General features: G+C 39.0%; 2 protein-coding genes across 3 annotated transcripts; one reads left to right on the top strand and one right to left on the bottom strand.

Annotated features, from left to right (window-relative positions):
• Nucleotides 1-219: 219 nt before the first annotated feature.
• Nucleotides 220-6,823, bottom strand: slc23a4 (solute carrier family 23 member 4). Of its 2 annotated transcripts, XM_077596339.1 has the most exons (13): nt 6,645-6,812; nt 6,386-6,468; nt 5,632-5,772; nt 4,433-4,590; nt 3,502-3,661; nt 3,114-3,295; nt 2,620-2,740; nt 2,001-2,157; nt 1,674-1,927; nt 1,416-1,580; nt 1,075-1,183; nt 912-1,007; nt 221-774 (listed from the first exon to the last, which is right to left on the bottom strand). In XM_077596339.1, exons 2-13 carry the CDS (start codon nt 6,455-6,457, stop codon nt 512-514), a joined length of 1,878 nt encoding a protein of 625 aa, XP_077452465.1. In that variant the 5' UTR covers nt 6,458-6,468; nt 6,645-6,812; the 3' UTR covers nt 221-511. The 2 variants fall into 2 exon arrangements, with proteins under 2 accessions (XP_077452466.1, XP_077452465.1); XM_077596340.1 differs by lacking the exon at nt 6,386-6,468 and having other exon boundaries at nt 220-774; nt 6,645-6,823.
• A 4,305-nt stretch (nt 6,824-11,128) lies between these two features.
• On the top strand, nt 11,129-17,970 carry LOC144071961 (retinal homeobox protein Rax). Its single transcript, XM_077597492.1, has 6 exons — nt 11,129-11,605; nt 11,689-11,745; nt 16,319-16,467; nt 16,686-16,799; nt 17,223-17,350; nt 17,955-17,970. The coding sequence occupies exons 1-6, from the start codon at nt 11,401-11,403 to the stop codon at nt 17,968-17,970; spliced, it is 669 nt and encodes a 222-aa protein (XP_077453618.1). The 5' UTR covers nt 11,129-11,400.
• Nucleotides 17,971-17,994: the final 24 nt, after the last annotated feature.

The raw sequence follows: 17,994 nt of genomic DNA on the forward strand, positions 1-17,994 counted from the left end.
ACAGTGAAGCAGACGTGATAATCACCACTCTTCCACCGTGCCCCCTATTTAAGTTTCAAATAATGTTAAATAAAACATTATACACAGCTTTTATTTACAGGTACATTGCATATATATATATATATATATATATATATATATATATATATATATATATATATATATATATATATATATATATATATATATATATATATATATATATATATATATATATATATATATAAGTATATGTATTCTTATGTTACAGCAAATAAATCATCAAATACAAAAATGTTGGTAAAGTAAATGCTACTAATGTAATCTGATGGTGTGGGGGCAACATTAATTACATATATTAATATGATAATTCCACATATGAACTAGCGATTGAATGTCACTTCAATCTAAGAATTCTGTTAAGCAAAACAGCATATATATTTTCACAGTTCAAATTAAGGTGGCTCTCAATACACAGTGCACGAGTAGAAATAAAAATCCCATAAATGGGATGTCGATCTGAGTTCATAATTTAAAGTGCGACTCCAATTATAATCTGTGAAGGTTCTGGATGCCCGGGCACTTTTGTTGGAGTGACATTGTCTTCACCATCTCCTCTAAGGTTTTTGGGCACGACAGGGGGGCAGAATGGAAGGTAACTGCTCCACGACAAAGAAGCCAAGTAAGAACTGAGGCCAAAGGGGAGATTGTAGACTTCTGCACTCTCCAGTGTGTTAATTGCATTATCCTCGTGAGCTTTGTTCCAGGCCAGGATGCCTCGTTCCTGCTTTGTGCCTGTTAAACATGCATGACATCAATGAGAAATTGTGCACGGAATAACAAGTATAACCTTTTCCTAAATCATTTGATTCAATAGCATCTCTCAATCTGAAGCCATGCAGGGAAATCTTTGAAATGTGAATGAATATCACCTGGAATTGTGTTGTCTAGCAAGAAACCAAAGAATCCACCCACAAACATGCTAGTTGTAAGAAGAACCTGCAGCACTTGGTCAACCGCAGCAACACCTGCACAGCACAGTGATACAACATGTGTGACGGGTAGCCATGTGCACTTGACTTATGAGACTTCTACCTGTAGAAATAGCTGTAGGGTTCTTTAATATCCAGTTAGGTATGACCAGACCCGAGAACATGGCAAATCCAAAAACGAAGATGTTGCGAGATGAGTTCAAATCAGAATACTAAAAAAGAACAAAAGAAGAAAAAAAGACAGTCATTTAAAAATTGTGATCAAATGAATTTAACCTATTGGGCCTTTAGTGAATGCTGCCCACCACTCTGGGAAATAAAAGTATGTGCACAGTAAACCCTAATCAATACAAAGTCAAGAGTTAACCAAATAGTTGTTAAAAAAAAAATTATTGCCCTCTTGCAAGATGATATTAAAAAATTGCAGTGCTGCGGAGTGCTTACCTGAAGATTTGAAATTCCTGCTGCGGCTATGACCCCAAACATAACCATGAACATCCCTCCTATGACCGGCGACGGGATGGTAGCAAAGATGGCTCCTACTTTCCCAAACACACCAATGATGACCATGAAGACCCCCCCGGCAACAATCACCATACGACTGCCAACCTGTACAGTATGAAGAGGAGGAAAGCATGCAATTGTCTTATCTATGAACATTTCTACCATTCCACTCATTCTATTCCATTTTACAGGTCCCACCTTTGTGATGCCGAGGGCCCCCACATTCTCACTGTATGAGGTGGTACCGTTTCCCGTCCCCCAGGCTCCAGCCAGCAAACAGCCTAACCCCTCAATGCCAATCCCCCGATTGATTGCGTGTTTCGGTGGAGGCGGAGCTCCCGACAGCCTGGCACATGCATGGTAATCTCCAACTGACTCAATCATGGACGAAATCACACCAGCAAAAATGCCAAGTACGCCTGCCACACTAACAGTAGGCAGCCCCCATTGACCTGTTGAAAAGAGGTCAGGGTTCACAGCCTGCAAATTTCATCTTTTAAGGTATGGAAACTTATAATTTCTTACCGGGATATGGGAACGTGACCCAAGGAGCTTGACTCACGACGTCTCCTTTTAGATCAGTACGAGCCAAGTAGCCATACTGGTTTGGTTCGGACGGAAGGACACTAAAGGTTGTTAGAAGATAACACAGCAACCATGACAAGGAGATTCCCAGCAGAACCTGACGAGACATTCAAATTTGTGTGAAGAGCTTCGAACAAGTACAGTAATGTGAGGTTTTCTAATTTCAGTGATTGACAATGTATCTTAAATAGCACTGTTGTCCAAACCGTGAGCCAACCTGCCCAGGTTTTAATGGCCAGCAGCAAATTATGAAATTATCATTGAACACAGTCTGCACAAGAAGCTTAAATCCAGCCAAGATTCTGTTGCCCTTCACTGTTTTAACATTAGATGGAGCTGTTCATTTTTTTGCTTCAGTAGTGTAAATATATGAAAAAATATGGCCAAATGGTTTAGACATCCTTTACCTTCAATGGCGTCCAATGGGTGAACAACAACCAAGGTGTTATACTAAACTTAATAACGATGTCATTGCAGAATTTGCAAATTTATAGTGTAGTGACAGCTAGTTCAACAACAGAAATAAGATTTAAAAAAATAAATAAAATACATCACATACAGGGAGAATCTGAAAGATGTACACAGGACTGAACTTGATTTTTTTATCCTTGCTGTACGTCGGGAATGGCACAGGAATGTGACGAAGGTACTGGGAGAAAATGACGATGAGTACAGTGGTTCTGCATAAACAAAAGACACAATTCATGACATAAATGTACATGGTTGATCAGCAGTTTGCAATATGTACTGTATAAATACTGCCACCAAGGCAGGTTTTGAATCCTTGGACCTTTAATAGGATTTCCTGCCATGCTTTTGGAGCGATTAAGGGTTTACAACTCCGTTCCATTGACAGCTGAAACATGTAACAGATTTAGCCCTTGTACTGTGCAAGCAGGGTGTTTTGACACAAATGCAATAAAGTGGAAACCCATTTCAATAACAACCCCAGCTATTCTTTTTCATGGAAAACAATGATATTGAATGAAATATAGAACTCAAAGCCCAAGATCATCAGAAGTCCAAAAGTGACTCTTTTTTCAAATCACTTACAAAGTGGAAATTCCCCAGTGGTTCCCTGCACTGGCGCCAGCCGAGTCAAAAAGAGATAGTCCAATGAGAGAGATGGTGGGAGCAATGGTGAGTGGCCCAATGAAACGCATGAAGATGCCAATGAGACCAGAGAAACCGATAAACACCTGCAAAAGTGAGCCCACCATTATGGAGCCCTGGACCTGGAGACAAAAATGGAATATGAGGAATTTCACAGGAACTGGATTCATTCTTTTGCTTCATTGTTAAAATACTGGTCAATTGAACATTGAGAATTTCAAAACCTTTTTATATTAAACAAATAGCAGTTTAATTGTGCCAAAATTGTCATCACTTAGTGACAGATTTGGTCGATTTGAGCACTGGCATGTGGCCATAGTTGATTTACCGCTCTCATTCGAGTCTGCCACACTTCTATGAATTCACTAGAAGACGTGTTGACCAGGCTAGCATTCTTTGTCCAAGCAGGACAAGTCCACTCTGGCATGGACAGCATCGCCATGGAAGGTGCCAGCAATGTGAACGTCCCACCTTGGAGAATTGGAAGTCTGCAAGCCAGGAGAGAAAATTGATCACAATAAACCATGTGATTCATGTCAAAATCGTCTTTGTTAACACTATTTTCTTGTTACACAAAATTGAATTATAATCACATGATCCTCTCGCCTAACCACATGTATCAACCTTTAGAAGAAATTAACTTAAAACTATTAGGAAAATTTGAAAGACCAGAAAGGTCGCCTGACCCCACCAATTTGGGAGAAGACAAATAAACATGCGTCAGCCTGAGTTAGTGGAATGTGGGTTTAGTGAGAACAAAATTCCATTGGTACCAAATTGGAAATTCTTTGCCTAATCCTGCTCTGACACCATTATTCAAGAGTAGAATGGGACATGTTGATTCACAATTACAAAACTTTGACTTCATATCTCTCCAAGAATCACAAACAAATGCTTGCATCATAATAATCAAACAAAAAAATGCATTGCAAAAAAAATAAACGTAATTATTTCATCACTGGTAGACATTCAATCCATTTGAAGTGGAACTTTCCCATTCAATATGCAGTTAAATTACAGTATATTCTGATTTGCTGCTATTTTTCTCTGAGCCAAACAGAACACATCTGCTGGGTCAAGATAATTTAGGCTCCTTGAACAATCGCTTGTTTACATAGGTCTTCTTAGATTGTGTATTTACTTTGGGATTATTTGTAATAGGTTAAGATAATAAACCCTCTGAAGAAACTGGTTCACTTGATCTGCACCAAAATGTTCTCAAAGTTCATACACAGCAAAACCATGTCAGACCTACTTACCTAATACCAAAAGTGACTTGCAGCAGAGTGCAGATACCAGACACAAAAAAGATGGTGCTGATGAGTTGACTCTGCGACAGGCCGTCATGTTGGAGGCACAGGCCTTGTGAAAGGATCAATGGGATTGCAATTATACCTCCGAATGCTGTCAAGCAGTGCTGAGCAAACGAGATGTACAGTGGACTAAGTTGGAGACTTGAAATATGTCATGTAAAAGCATGTTATTTATATTTTGACAGTGTAATAGCAGCTGAGTAGAAATAAAAGTTGCTCATATTTTTTGCACAGATTCCTTCATGGGAATGTTTGTCGAATGGACAACACGGGCGCATCTCGACTGTGACTGAAGCGAATTCCACCATTTGGTTCACATACAACAAACCAGAGAGACGATATCAAGTGACATGATAGCTCATGTGACAAAATGCTTTCATTGTCATGCCATTTCTTCATGTTGAAGGAGCCATATAGCAGTCTTATAACACAACGCACTTTTCCCCATTGGGTAGGCAGGTAAGCAACGGAGAATCAAACTGCGGCAAAAGAGCATCCCTGGGGTGGCAAGCGACGAGTCCTTTGTGTCATTTGAATTAGAAAAGACAGTAACATAAGCAATGCTCATGTAAACATACAGAAAGTGTATTCTACAACCTACAGTAAGCCTATTGCATACCAAAAAATACATTACCATATGCTACAATCTTCAAATATAAGGGTTTCTAATAACACCTGGGGTAAATTGGTTCACAAATAAATATACACATAGGATTAAACATAAAAGAGCAAGTTTTTGTATTTTTTATTTATTTAATTTTTGCTGTACTGTAATGTATACCAGCCTTAGTTTAAGTCGCTTATAGATGATCAAGATCTGGCAACTTGGATGCATACACTGAGTTCGGAATTTTCTAATCCGTGGAGGGAGGAATATTCGTAGTAACACAGAATCAACACAATAACAACTTTCATTGACTGAAATTTGACTTTAAAATTGGGGAAAACACTGGCTTTACCATTGAGAACTATTCAAGAAGTTCTAAATGTCTGAGAATTATTGTGTTGTTGTTTTTTTTATTTTATGAATGCATTTCTTACACATGGCTCCTTTAATATTTGATTTTTTTTAAATGGATAGGATAGGGATAGGAATAGGAAATAACTTCCCAATGTGGAACAATAGATTGTATTTGTTGACATACCTGTATACCAAGAAGGATACATAAGTACCAAGGTGGTACGTCTGTCACGCAGTAAGCCAACTTGTTGCACTCTTCTTCCATTGGAGTGTTAACGTCTTCTTTTTGTTTTGTTTCGGGTAGTTCACAGAACCGTCCTTCAAGCTTGGAGATCGACAAAAGCATAATGAACATCTGGAATGCCGTATTCATATGTACTATTTAACAAATTCACTGCTATTGATATACTTAGTTCAAATTCAATCAACAATCAATTATAATGAGGAGTTTACCCATCACCCGAACCTGTAAATTTCTGATTTTGAAAACCATTTTACACATACGATTTCCAGCACTTAGCAGTGATGCACTGTTTTTGATATGAGATGAGCCCAGGGTGTGAATCTGCTATGTGAGCCAGGAAAAAATGGTATTTTTTGCACAAACCAAGTCACGCTTTACTGCTACTAAGAAGAAGAAAAAGAGGAGAATGAACTTTTTTTTAAATCCTTTCTGGTAATTTGCTAGAGTAAATTAATCATAGAACATCATTGAGTCTTGAAATACCTACCAAATATTTCTCACATGTCTGTGTGTACTAATGAACAGTTTGATTCGCTCAACTATTGCAAAATTACAGAGATTCCCTTTTGTAATTTCATATAAAAACACGTATCATAGATATTGTTGGGTAAATGTATTATCTCTATTCTAAAAACATGCAGATCAGGTTAGTTAAAAGACCAATTTGTAATGTATGCTTTAATTGTCTATGTACCCTGTGATTGGTTGGCGACCAGTCGAGGGTGTAACTGAAGTCAGCTGGGTTCTGCTCAAGAGTGACCTTCATGAGGACAAACGCTGTAGAAAACGGGTGGACGGATTTCCAAAAGTAGTTTTGTTACTGATTTGAAGTCTAAACATGTTCAGGCTCAACTGCGTTTTCCATTTGACCTTATAACCAGGTATTTATTATATTGTATTATCTGAAAAAGTATGGTTAAAGATCCTGTAGAAGATGTAATAGAAGTACTCACTGCAAAGGCATAGTTGTCGAGACCATTGCTCTGCCTTTCTGGAGCCATTTTTACTTCATGTGGATGTCAGGAAAAAAAGAACCCCTGCAAAAATGAAGAACCCATGAGACGGAGAAAAGTGGAGTGTAGCTGGTGGAAGCGAAGAACTAACTCCTAGACGGGGAAGTGGGAGAAGGAGGTGGGCAGCATAAGAAGGAGGTATCAAAGTCCAAACATGGGACTTGTGGACTGAAATGAGTCGCACCCGCGGCTCATGTGAAGCCAATTAGAAGAGTAACAGCAGCTGACCCGTTTACTAGTGTCCACTGGAGCCAGAAGAGATGTGTAGACATCTTCAGTTTCTTTGCGTTATTTTATTAGGGGACAATTTTGGACAAATTGAAATTTCAAAACTGAGTCAAATCTAACAAACTATTGCTTCCCTCTGAGGACATAGAGTGCATCAACATGTATTTAATACAGATGAAATAGGCCAGAATATCCATTCACCAAGTTTGTATCTGCTTCGCAATATAAATTGAGTTACTAAATCATGAAACAAATTATACTCAGAAGTCAAGCTTCCACTCTTCTCGTTACTATTTGGACGACAACTGCATTCAGCTCAAATTTTATTGTTGTTATTTTCGCTTGTCCCATCAGAGCAAGTCGCCATAACCATTTGGTTTTGAAATATTGTAACTTACTTACCCGAAAAGAAAAAAAAACGTTTCAGCATAGGCAAAATAACATGCAATTTCTCCGCAGTAAAAAATGTTTTGAGAAGCATCACTTAATCTCTGCCCTATAAATGTTCAAATGCAGCGTATAATATATGGGAGGCCAGCGCGGTGTTGGGTGATAGCCAATGGGAAAGGTACTCTACCCTGACAATTATTTTTTTTAAACGACCAGATGCAGGAAGTGTTTGATTTTGTTTGACGTTTCGTAACTTGGATACTTCTTGTATCTTGGAACTAAATTTTCCCCCGTCTTTTGTTACCTGAATAATTCGTACATTGAAGCATTTGTAAGTAGACGGACCACTATGTTACAATTAACAATCAACCTTAAAAAATGGGTTTGGGGGTGCTGCTTATGCTCTATATATGTATCTATAATCGTTGTTTGAATTTTAGCATAAAAATCAAGTCGACACACGTGATTTTAATGTGGTTGGCCAGATCTGCCACTTTAATGTGATGTAGTTCAGGTCATTTTAAACCAATTTTTTACCCATACTGTATATTGCATACTGGTTTTACTATGCATTGGACTGAACATACACTATAGCTTATCCCGAACACATGCTGCCAAACCAGCACATGACAGAAAGAAACTATTAATGTTAACTTCATTTTCTAATTACACCACTACCGTATTTCCCTCCCAAAATCTGATTAAATAGCTTTATTGGTGAAAGCGTCTCATAACATCCCACATCCTTTGGATTACTGGGATATATTCCCAAAATGGAGAGCTTTTGTTCAATTTGAGACAAAACTCAGACCGGTCACAGGATTCTGAATATACACACTAAATCAACAATTTATGTCACCTACAGCAAAATCTGGCAATAGAGCGTAGGAGACAGTAAAAGTACAACCTCTTTTTAAAGTGTGGCTTGTCTATGCATTCAATCTATCAATTAATCTGGCTCGTTTAAGAATCTTTGGTCTGCTCAAACTCAAATTTAGCAACATAAATGTCATGAATAGGAAATGCTGTCGAGAATTCTTAATTAAAAGATGGATTTGTAGTGGATCACTACTAAAGTGTACTTTAAATATTGAGTAAACAGACCAAACTGCTTACATTCTTAAAGACAGCATGACTCTGACTAATTGAAGCATGTGAAGAGAGTAATTCAGCAGAAGATCATCGTGACCTCATTGGACACCCTCAGTTGTGTTCACGTGACTGTGTGCAGTTCTGAAGCATGCATGACATGATTAAGCATTATTTGCTACACAGACATGTGCTTTTTTTATAGATAGCAGCAGAGATGCTAAAAATCAAGCAATAACACACTTAATTTCAATTAAGATCTTCAACTAAAAAATGTCTGAATGTTAATGTCTATTTCATTTAAGTCTACAATGTCTTTTCCTGTGTCTGTGTTTTCACCAGTGGTGGACCGTCAGGGCCTGCAAGGCATTCTCTCCTGGCCTAAAAAAATATCTGAATCACAAACTGATGTTACTTATGTTTTGTCCATGAATACTTATTAATAATTCCAAATTGTCTGTCAGCTTCCTTTCATTGCTTTCCCCCTGGTTGTGCTGCTTCCAGATGTGTGTTTTCATATTTAAATCACATTTCAGCTATTTGTTGCCAGGGTCAGAACTCTGCCTTGAGGCCTTCACAGTCAGTTCTGCAGGCTCTGCTGCATAAAACAAGCGACGATAAAACTGTTCCTTTAACCAATCAGAATTCGATTTGGCGACCCCAAGGCCTTCTCACAGGCGTAGGGATACGTCATCGCTTTCACCAACTATGATTGGCTAGTGATAGAGTGGACTAGCCAGAGCTACCAAACTGTATCTGGAGCGAGCTGCACAAGCAAATACAGACGCTCCCCTACTTACGAACGAGTTACGTTCCGAGCGATTGTTCGTAGGTGAATTTGTTCGTAAGTTGCTTCAGTGCTATATTTTGTATTATAGTTTATGTTTAAGGCCTATATATACATATATATATATATATATATATATATATATATATATATATATATATATATATATATATATATATATATATATATATACACTTATTTATATAAGTGCATTTGTATGTTTAAGGCTTGTATAAGTAACCTGCATTGGTTTGTACTGAAAAAAACATTTAATAAAATGGAGAATACGTACAGTACTGTATACATACTACCGACGGTCGAACGATTCAAGTTGTATGCCCGTGCAACGCTCGCCATTTTCTCACCCGCATCAAGCTTCTTTATTATTGCCACTTTCGTTTCAAATGAAATGGCTTGCCTCTTCCTTGCACTACCACCCTTACTAGAAGCCTTTCGCTTTTCTCCAACCATATTGAATAATGGATGCACGAGATATTTAATTATAAAAATGAAAAAAAGTTCTTTGCGCACTGGAGGTACGTTCACCCACTGCAACCAACTGCAACGAACTGGGCAGAGGAAGGTGGATGCTGGGTGAGCTCTCAGCGCCAGGCGTCGGTATTAGCGGCGGAAAGAAGCACTACTCGGAAAAAGGCGCGCAATACAAAATCGAACTTACAGGATCTCTTTCCGAACATTTTTCGACATATGCCCTATGCGCAGACATGTTCGGATGTACCGTTGTTCATAACTCGAATGTTTGTAAGTAGGGGAGCGTCTGTATATTGTTGTGTTGATTTAATAGCGGTTTTGTCAACCCGCAATGGCTGAAGGAGGAGAAGAAATTGATTTGTTTGCAGATTTACTGTCAAAGCCATTTTCAAGACAGACTTTTCAAGAAAAAAAGCTGGACATCATTAAGAAAGGTCGGACAACTCCGAAGCAAGCCAGCCTGTCACAACCGGGAACGAACATTATCAGCACTAAATCGAATAAAAACGAATGCCAGAAATACGACAGGACAGGCTCGACTTTCAGCATTAGCTTTGATGCCGATAGAAAAGAAGGAGGAAAGAAAGGAGGATGGATATTGTGTACAGTTAAAAAGGATTTTTGGTGAGTAAAATAAGGCTATATTCCTAAATAATATTTCAATTGTATGAGGTTGTTATTGATTATTTTTAATGTATCGCAGCTGTAGCTGCAGTAGAGGTTTTATAGCCATAAAATAGTTTTTGAGGGTTGGATTGATTCCGATAGCTGAAGGCGTCACTAGGAAATGCACGGACCACCACTGGTTTTCACCTTCTTGCTACTGCAACAAAGTGAATTACCCGAGTATGAGATGAATCTAATCTTAAATGAATAGTAAGTTTGAAAAAGCATTATATTACAGGGCATTTATTTTGCTCACCACAACTCAGCTGCAACCTCTTAACTTTCTCTCTATTTTATTTTTGGGCTGGATTCACAACTATAACTATGGGGGCTGCGAGATTTAAAAATAATAATGTAATAGATACAATGTTTTTTATAATGTGATTTGAGGGTCCCTCTTTTTCATAGTAGCTATATTTGTGTTAAAAAAATATGGCCCAAAGACAATGTGCGGTCATTTAAATTATGGTCTGGAAGTTAATAATGATTTATTTCCACTGAACACCCCCTTTTAAGACTGGGACTGTGGCCCATACATGTTTTGATATTGCAGTATGTATAGATATTTTCCTTCATATTCCACAAGAGAAGAGGTGAATTTAAGTATGAGAGGGCATGGAAAGGACGAGGTCATAAAGATTACAACTCCAATAGATATTCTGATAAGACAACAACAAAAAAGGAGTGTCGCTTGAATGCGGCTGCATTTCAAACTGAATCACACGTTAACCAGTGGAAGTAGTATCCATTTGTCTAATTATATAATAAATATACTGCACCCATGAGTTTACTTGTAGATTTACACTAACATGAAAAGTTTCAGATATTGATAAGCCTTTTCCTAGAAACTCCTCCTCTATTCTGACCATGTGATATAGGTTCGTAGGCCACTAGACAAGAGTGGGCAACTTGAAGGAGCTCACCTTTCAGGGAGCAGAGTGCAAGATAAGAACCAAAGAACACAAGGGAAAAGCCAGAGGGGATTTTTTTTTTTAACCGTCCTTGCTATTCTGGAGGGGTTGCGTTCTCAACAATATATATTGAATGCCGTATTACACATTGCTTGAAATGCTGGAAATGTGGAATGATCGTGAGAAGGGATATGACCAGAAATCATGCCAAAAATTATCTCATTCCATTGAGGAGATTCTAAGGAAGCCCACCTGCATCAGAGAAGTGAGCATGGCAAATCGCGAGTGGTCTGTTATTAAGGAAAACACCAGGATATCAAGTCAGCTTGTGTGTGCAGGTATGCACGTCTCACCAAATAACGTTGCTTGCTTAATGTATGGATACACCATTTTTACTTGACATTTTTGTTTTCTCTAAAAGAAAATCCAGAAATCAGACGACATGAAGAGTCTTCAAAATCTAATGCACGGTGTGCAAGTGAGTATTGCTTTATATAAAACTAAAATAAATGAAAGGAATTACTATAAAGAAGTGTTTGGGGAAGAACAAAATTTCAAATGTTAAAAATATATTTGCCATATGATGGCACAATAATAAAGTTGCATTATTACAAGGACTAAATTGCTGTGGGCACACTACTACAGTTTAATTCTTTTTTTCATTAGAATATTTCAACCATTTATCAATTTTGTTAAACAAATACGGTAAAGTAATATCTTGTGGTAAACACCCAATAAGTGTTCCTGGTGGATTTTTGTTCCTAATATACAACATAAATACAATACCAAATTCTTTCTTTACATTCTGTAGATTTCAGTGGCGGGCGGTGCATTTTCTGGTAGCGCCTTCAATGTATCAATCCAACCCTCCAAAACTATTTTTTGGCTATAAAACAGGGGTCTCGAACTCAATTTACCTGGGGGCCGCTAGAGGCCGAGTCTGGGTGAGACTGGGCCGCATCAGGATTTCCACAAGAAAAGCACTGATAAAACATTCCAACGTTATCAAATATCTTTATTTTTTAACAAAAAATAATGAATTAAATAAATTAACTTAAAGATGAATAAAAAATAAATCAATCAGTAATACAAAACCAAATAATACTAATGAGCATACAGTAGATATACACTGGCTGGCTAAGTAGAGAAAATGAATTATTTTTATTCCGTTTCAAATGTCTGTATTAACAGCTCTTTAACCTTTAACTTTCTGAACTTGAATGGAACATTGAACATGAAATATTCTGAACACGGCTTCTCTTGCCTACTCCTTGCTGCTAGAGACCTGGCAGCGCTTCTTCTCACATAGTCACATTTGGCTTGAGGGAGGAAGCAGTGGAGACCCTCAGTAGAGCTTGAAGATGCTCATCAGTAAGTCTGGACCTGTACTTGGACTTATTGAAGTTCAAGGTGGAGAAGAGCTTCTCACACAAGTATGTGCTCCCAAAAAGGCACATGGTCCGCTTGAACCTTCGGGAAAGTTCAGGGAAGCTGGGGGTCAACTCTCTCAAAAATTGCCCAAGCTTGTCTGCTTCTCCACTCACCTCCCTGAACTTGGCTTTGAGTGCAGAGTTGCACTGCAGGTCAATGAGCTCCATTTGAAGCTCAGGAGGGGCATCTTGCACATCAAAGGAGAAGGGGTCCGCAAAAATTTGAAATGTGGCTTTGTGTGTCTTGAAGTCTGCAAATCTGTGATCAAATTCCTCCTGTAGCTTCGAAATGGCCTCAACATACTTCTCACCACTGAATGGTGTGCCTGCATCCACGAAAGCCTTGCACGCTGGGAAATGGCAAAGGTTTGTCTGAGAGAGCTGGGCTTTCCATAACACAAGTTTAGTGCAGAATGCTCTCACGTTGTCATAGGCAGCACTGACAAGTTGCCCCTGGCCTTGTAGCTTCTTGTTCAGTACATTAAGCCCATGTGTGATATCAACAAGAAAAGCCAAGTCCATGAGCCATTTGGGATCACTTAGCACAGGATCAATCAACTCACAAACGGCGTAGCTAGCTTTGACTGCTGCATTACTGTCTTTGGTAGCCTTCTTGAAGAGATCCTGTTGCCTCAGAAGACGTGTTTTAAGACTGGCAACCTGATTGGCTCTCTCATCTCCCTGGTATTTTTCGTACTCCTCAGCATGTCTCGTAGTACAATTACGTGTCAAATTGTATTCCTTGTGCACCGCAACTTTTTCAGTGTAAATGAGACACGTCGGGGTGCCCCTGTGTTCAACAAAGAAATATTGCACTCCCCACTTTTCTTGAAACTGTCTGTGCTCATCACCGACCTTTCTCTTCACGGCAGGCTTTGAAAGAGACATCTCTGGGGCTCTGTAATATGTTTTTCCACTTGGAATGAGTCTCGGGTTGATCTTTCACATTCAGTCGCGCGGGTTTGTGGCGCATGTGCACTTTCGCTCTCCGTTTCAATCGCGGAGATGGCTACAGACACTGACACAGGCTGGATCACAGATCATAGCGCCTCATTCAGTTCTATGCTGAGAGCAGCGGAGGAGTGTGCGCGCCGAGCGGAGTGATCGGCCTCACGGCTTCTCCTCCGCCCAGCTGATTGGAGGAATGAATGAGTGAGTGAGCAAGGCACTGGACAGCCCGGCCGATGTCCCGCCCTCCATAGCCGTATACCTCACCGTGATTGGTTCATTCAGCTCCGAACCAAAGTTCCCTCTAATTTTTTGTTGGTCTGAGCAGAAAGACAACCTCCCTGAGCGCACTGAGTACCAGTGTGAGCGACATCATCGGTACTCGGATGATTCGCCTAAAGACGTTTCGCCGACGGACGTTTGACAGACGGGCAGGTCGCCGAATGGACGTTCCACCGAACGTTCATTCGGCCGAACGGAGGTTTCGCCGTAACGGGATTCGAACGCTCGCCCTGCCGGATCGTGTGTGTACAAGTTTTTCAACCTCGGCCCGCGGGCCATATACGGCCCGTTAGGATTTTTAATCCGGCCCGCCGCCGGTGTTGTCCAAATTATAGTAAAAATCAATGTTCGTCTACCATCAATGGCAGTCCGGGAATAAGCACTCTTGGGCAGGCAGATGTAGCAGAACCGAGCCGTAAAATGACAGCAATCGGGTCAAATCCATCCTAAAACAGCATTTAATGATTAAATACAAATACTGGATGATATCGCGATGGAGGCAAAAAAATGTCTATAGACGTCCATTCGCCAAACGGCTCAAAATGCTCTCAAATTCGGTCAAATCCAGCTGAAGACAGCGTTTAATGATTAAATACAAATACTAGTATTTGTATTTAATCATTAAACTAACAAATACTAGTACGACCTGTCCGTCTGTCAAACGTCCGTCGGCGAAACGTCTTTAGGCGAATCATCCGGTCACGACATCATCATTGCTCGCTATCGGCACACCAGTATCACACCTGCCACAAGCAGGTGCATGTCAATGTTCCCTCTAATTTTTCATGTAAAACATGCTGTAAAACAAGAAAAACATGAGTGGACAGAGCTACTGCCACTGGCTGCCACTTAAACTGCGCCATCATGGGGAAAGGGGTAAAAAAAAAAAATAATAAAATAAAAAAAAAAATAATAAAAATAAAAAAAAAAAATCGATCTTTCATATTAAGATGGGGGCCGCAAATTATCGTCCCGAGGGCCGCAGTTGGCCCGCGGGCCGCAAGTTTGAGACCCCTGCTATAAAACCTCTACTGCAGCTACAGCTGCGACACATAAAAAATAATCAATAAATTAATGCACAAAAATGGGGTTAAAATCCACTTCCTAGCAGCATTTCATGATTAAATACAAATACTGGAGCTTTTCAGACATTAAAACCAGGCCAGGGGGTGATTTTCCCGGGAAAAGACAGCAATGAACGTCAATGGCGTACGGGCAAACATTGCCCGAAAATGGGGTAAAATCCAGCCAAAAACAGCATTTATTGATTAAATACAAATACTGGAGCTTTTTAGACATCAGAACCGGGCCCGGACGTCAATGGTGAAACGCCAAAAATTAAACTGGGGTAAAATCCACTTCCTAGCAGCATTTTGTGATTAAATAGAAACACTGGAGCTTTTCAGATATCAGAACTTGGCCCACAATTGAAATATTAATTAGGAATATAGCCATATTTGTAATTTTACTCACCAAAAATCCTTTTTACACAATATCCATCCTCCTTTCTTTCTTCCTTCTTTCCTATCGCCATCGAAGCTAATGATGAAAGTCGAGCCTGTCATATTTCCGGCATAGTCCGTTTTGAAAATAGCATTAAATCAACACAACAATATACTATTTGCTTGTGGAGCTAAGTTAGCGCGCCGAAAGTGCCCCACACACCATTTTCCCGGCTGTAACAGGCTTGCTAGTTTCGGAGTTGACCGCCCTTTCTTAATGATGTCCATTTTTTCTGGAAAAGTCCATCTGGAAAATAGCTTTGTGAGCAAACAGAATCAATTTGTTTTTGCTTCTGCTTCTGTCGGCCATAGTGGGTGGAGTTTGCGATCTCGGCTGCCTCGGTACTGCTTTGGCCCGCCTACTAGCCAATCATAGTTTGTGAAAGCAATGACATATCCCAGCCAGCAAAATGCTAACGCCTATGAAAAATCATTGTGGGGTTGCCAACTCGAAATCTGATTGGTTAAAAGCAACAGTCTAGTTTAATGCAGCAGAGCCCGCAAGAACTGATTGTGAAGGCTTTGAGGCAGATCTGATCTGGCAACAAATAATGGCTGAAATGTGATTGGTTAAATGCTTCAATATGAAAACACACATCTGGAAGCAGTGCAACCAGGGGGAAAAGCAATGAAAGGAAGCTAACAGACCATTTGGAATAATAAGTACGTATTAATGGACAAAATATAATATGATTCAGATATTTCTTAGGCCAGCAGAGAAGGCCTTGAAGGCCCTGACGGCCCGCCACTGGTAGATTTCAACATACATATCTTTAACATTTCCAATTCATTCAGGCAACAGTAGGATATTTAGCCAGGGGAAAAAAATCATTTTTCCTCCTGGTCCTCCCATTTTTTTTCTAATGTTATAAATTCTTGTTTTTCACAGTTGGACGAAGAAAGAGACAATCCAGGGTGACGTTTACACCGATCCAGGTTCAAGAGATGGAGAGGGTTTTCCAGCAGACTCACTACCCAGATGCCAACAGCAGAGAGCAGCTTGCCTCATGTCTGCTGCTCAATGAGGGGTGCATACAGGTACAATATATATCTCTAGATTAATATTCAACATCATTGAATTGTTAGAATTATCTAATTTAATGCAATTATTTTCTATCTTCATGTGTAAAGTTCCAAAAGTATACAACAAATGGTTCTGGCTGAGAAAGATATCACTTTTCTAAATTAATCTTCCACAAAAAAAATATGACCTAAGAATAAATACAAATATAAATACATTTTTGTGTTTTCCAAAGATTTGGTTCCAGAACCGTCGAGCCAAGTGGAGGAAGACAGAAACACGGACAGAGATTCATTCAACAGACAAACAGCATTTACACTTGGACAATAAACAGCAATTCCTTTTTGAGGTACGTTTTAAATATAAATATGATACAACACCACATGTAAATACAATACTATATTATATACGATTGTACTAGTTTCCTATGCAATGTAAAATACTGATCATTGATTTAACACTGTAAGTAGCATTAAACAAAATATTGCAATATTGATGCTTCCACTCCACATCACTAAACACTAAAGCGGACCAAAAAATTATTTAAATATAATGTGAAAATTTAAAAAATAATTTAATGGATGCATTATGTTTTGTGTTGCAATAAAACATCTTTGATGACAAATCCTCCAGTCAGCTGAAGGCTAACACCAAATGAATTATTCTTTTGCGACAACTTGCATTGATTCTCATTATGCTTGTATAATGACAATAAAAGCATTCAATTCAATTCAATTCAATTCAATTCTATTCAATTCTGCTCCTCCATCAGAACCCACAGATGGCAACAAGTTGGCTGCCATTTTTCCCACAGGTACCAACAAATTCAAGACTGCTTTTCACCCCAAAATCGCCGCCTGGCATGTTAACCAAAACACATTTGACCCCTCACAGAACTCTGTATGTAAACCCACTGATAGGGAGTGCAATATTTGTTAATAATGACACAATTACGTTGTGACAAAATACCGCAAGGATCTTTTTTTTCATAATTGTTCTGTTATGTGCAGAGCTCATTCTTTGAAAATAAATGTACTATTCTTTAAATAACACAAAATTGTTGTGTGTATTCAACACACCACACAAACTGCCATATATGAACTATATTTTTGTGCTGCATAATCATATAAATTAATGTCATTTTCGTGGAACTGAATTTATTTGGGAATGATAAGATAATTTGTCGCCTGTGTTCATCCACTGGCCCTTATTTAAATACTTGCGTGTAACTTGAGGTCGCCGGTGGGTCAGCTGATAAAGTTGGAGAAATATGACATTCATAACCATTCACACATTTTCTAAATAATTAAATTCCTCATAATTTTACTATGGTCAATTTGCTACTGTTGGGTAGCATTATACAGTATGTCTAATGTAAAATACAACAAATACAATATCTTTTTTAGTACTAGCCCTTGACTGCACTGCATCTTACAAAACATTTACAATTACGTACATCTGCTTCTAACATGGATCTGAGAAATGCTTATCTTTCTTTTGCCAGGGGTTATTTGGAGTAATTGTCAATTACAGCCAAGAGATCC

This window comes from Stigmatopora argus, chromosome 3 (genome assembly GCF_051989625.1).
Source record: "Stigmatopora argus isolate UIUO_Sarg chromosome 3, RoL_Sarg_1.0, whole genome shotgun sequence".
Lineage (NCBI taxonomy): Eukaryota > Metazoa > Chordata > Actinopteri > Syngnathiformes > Syngnathidae > Stigmatopora > Stigmatopora argus.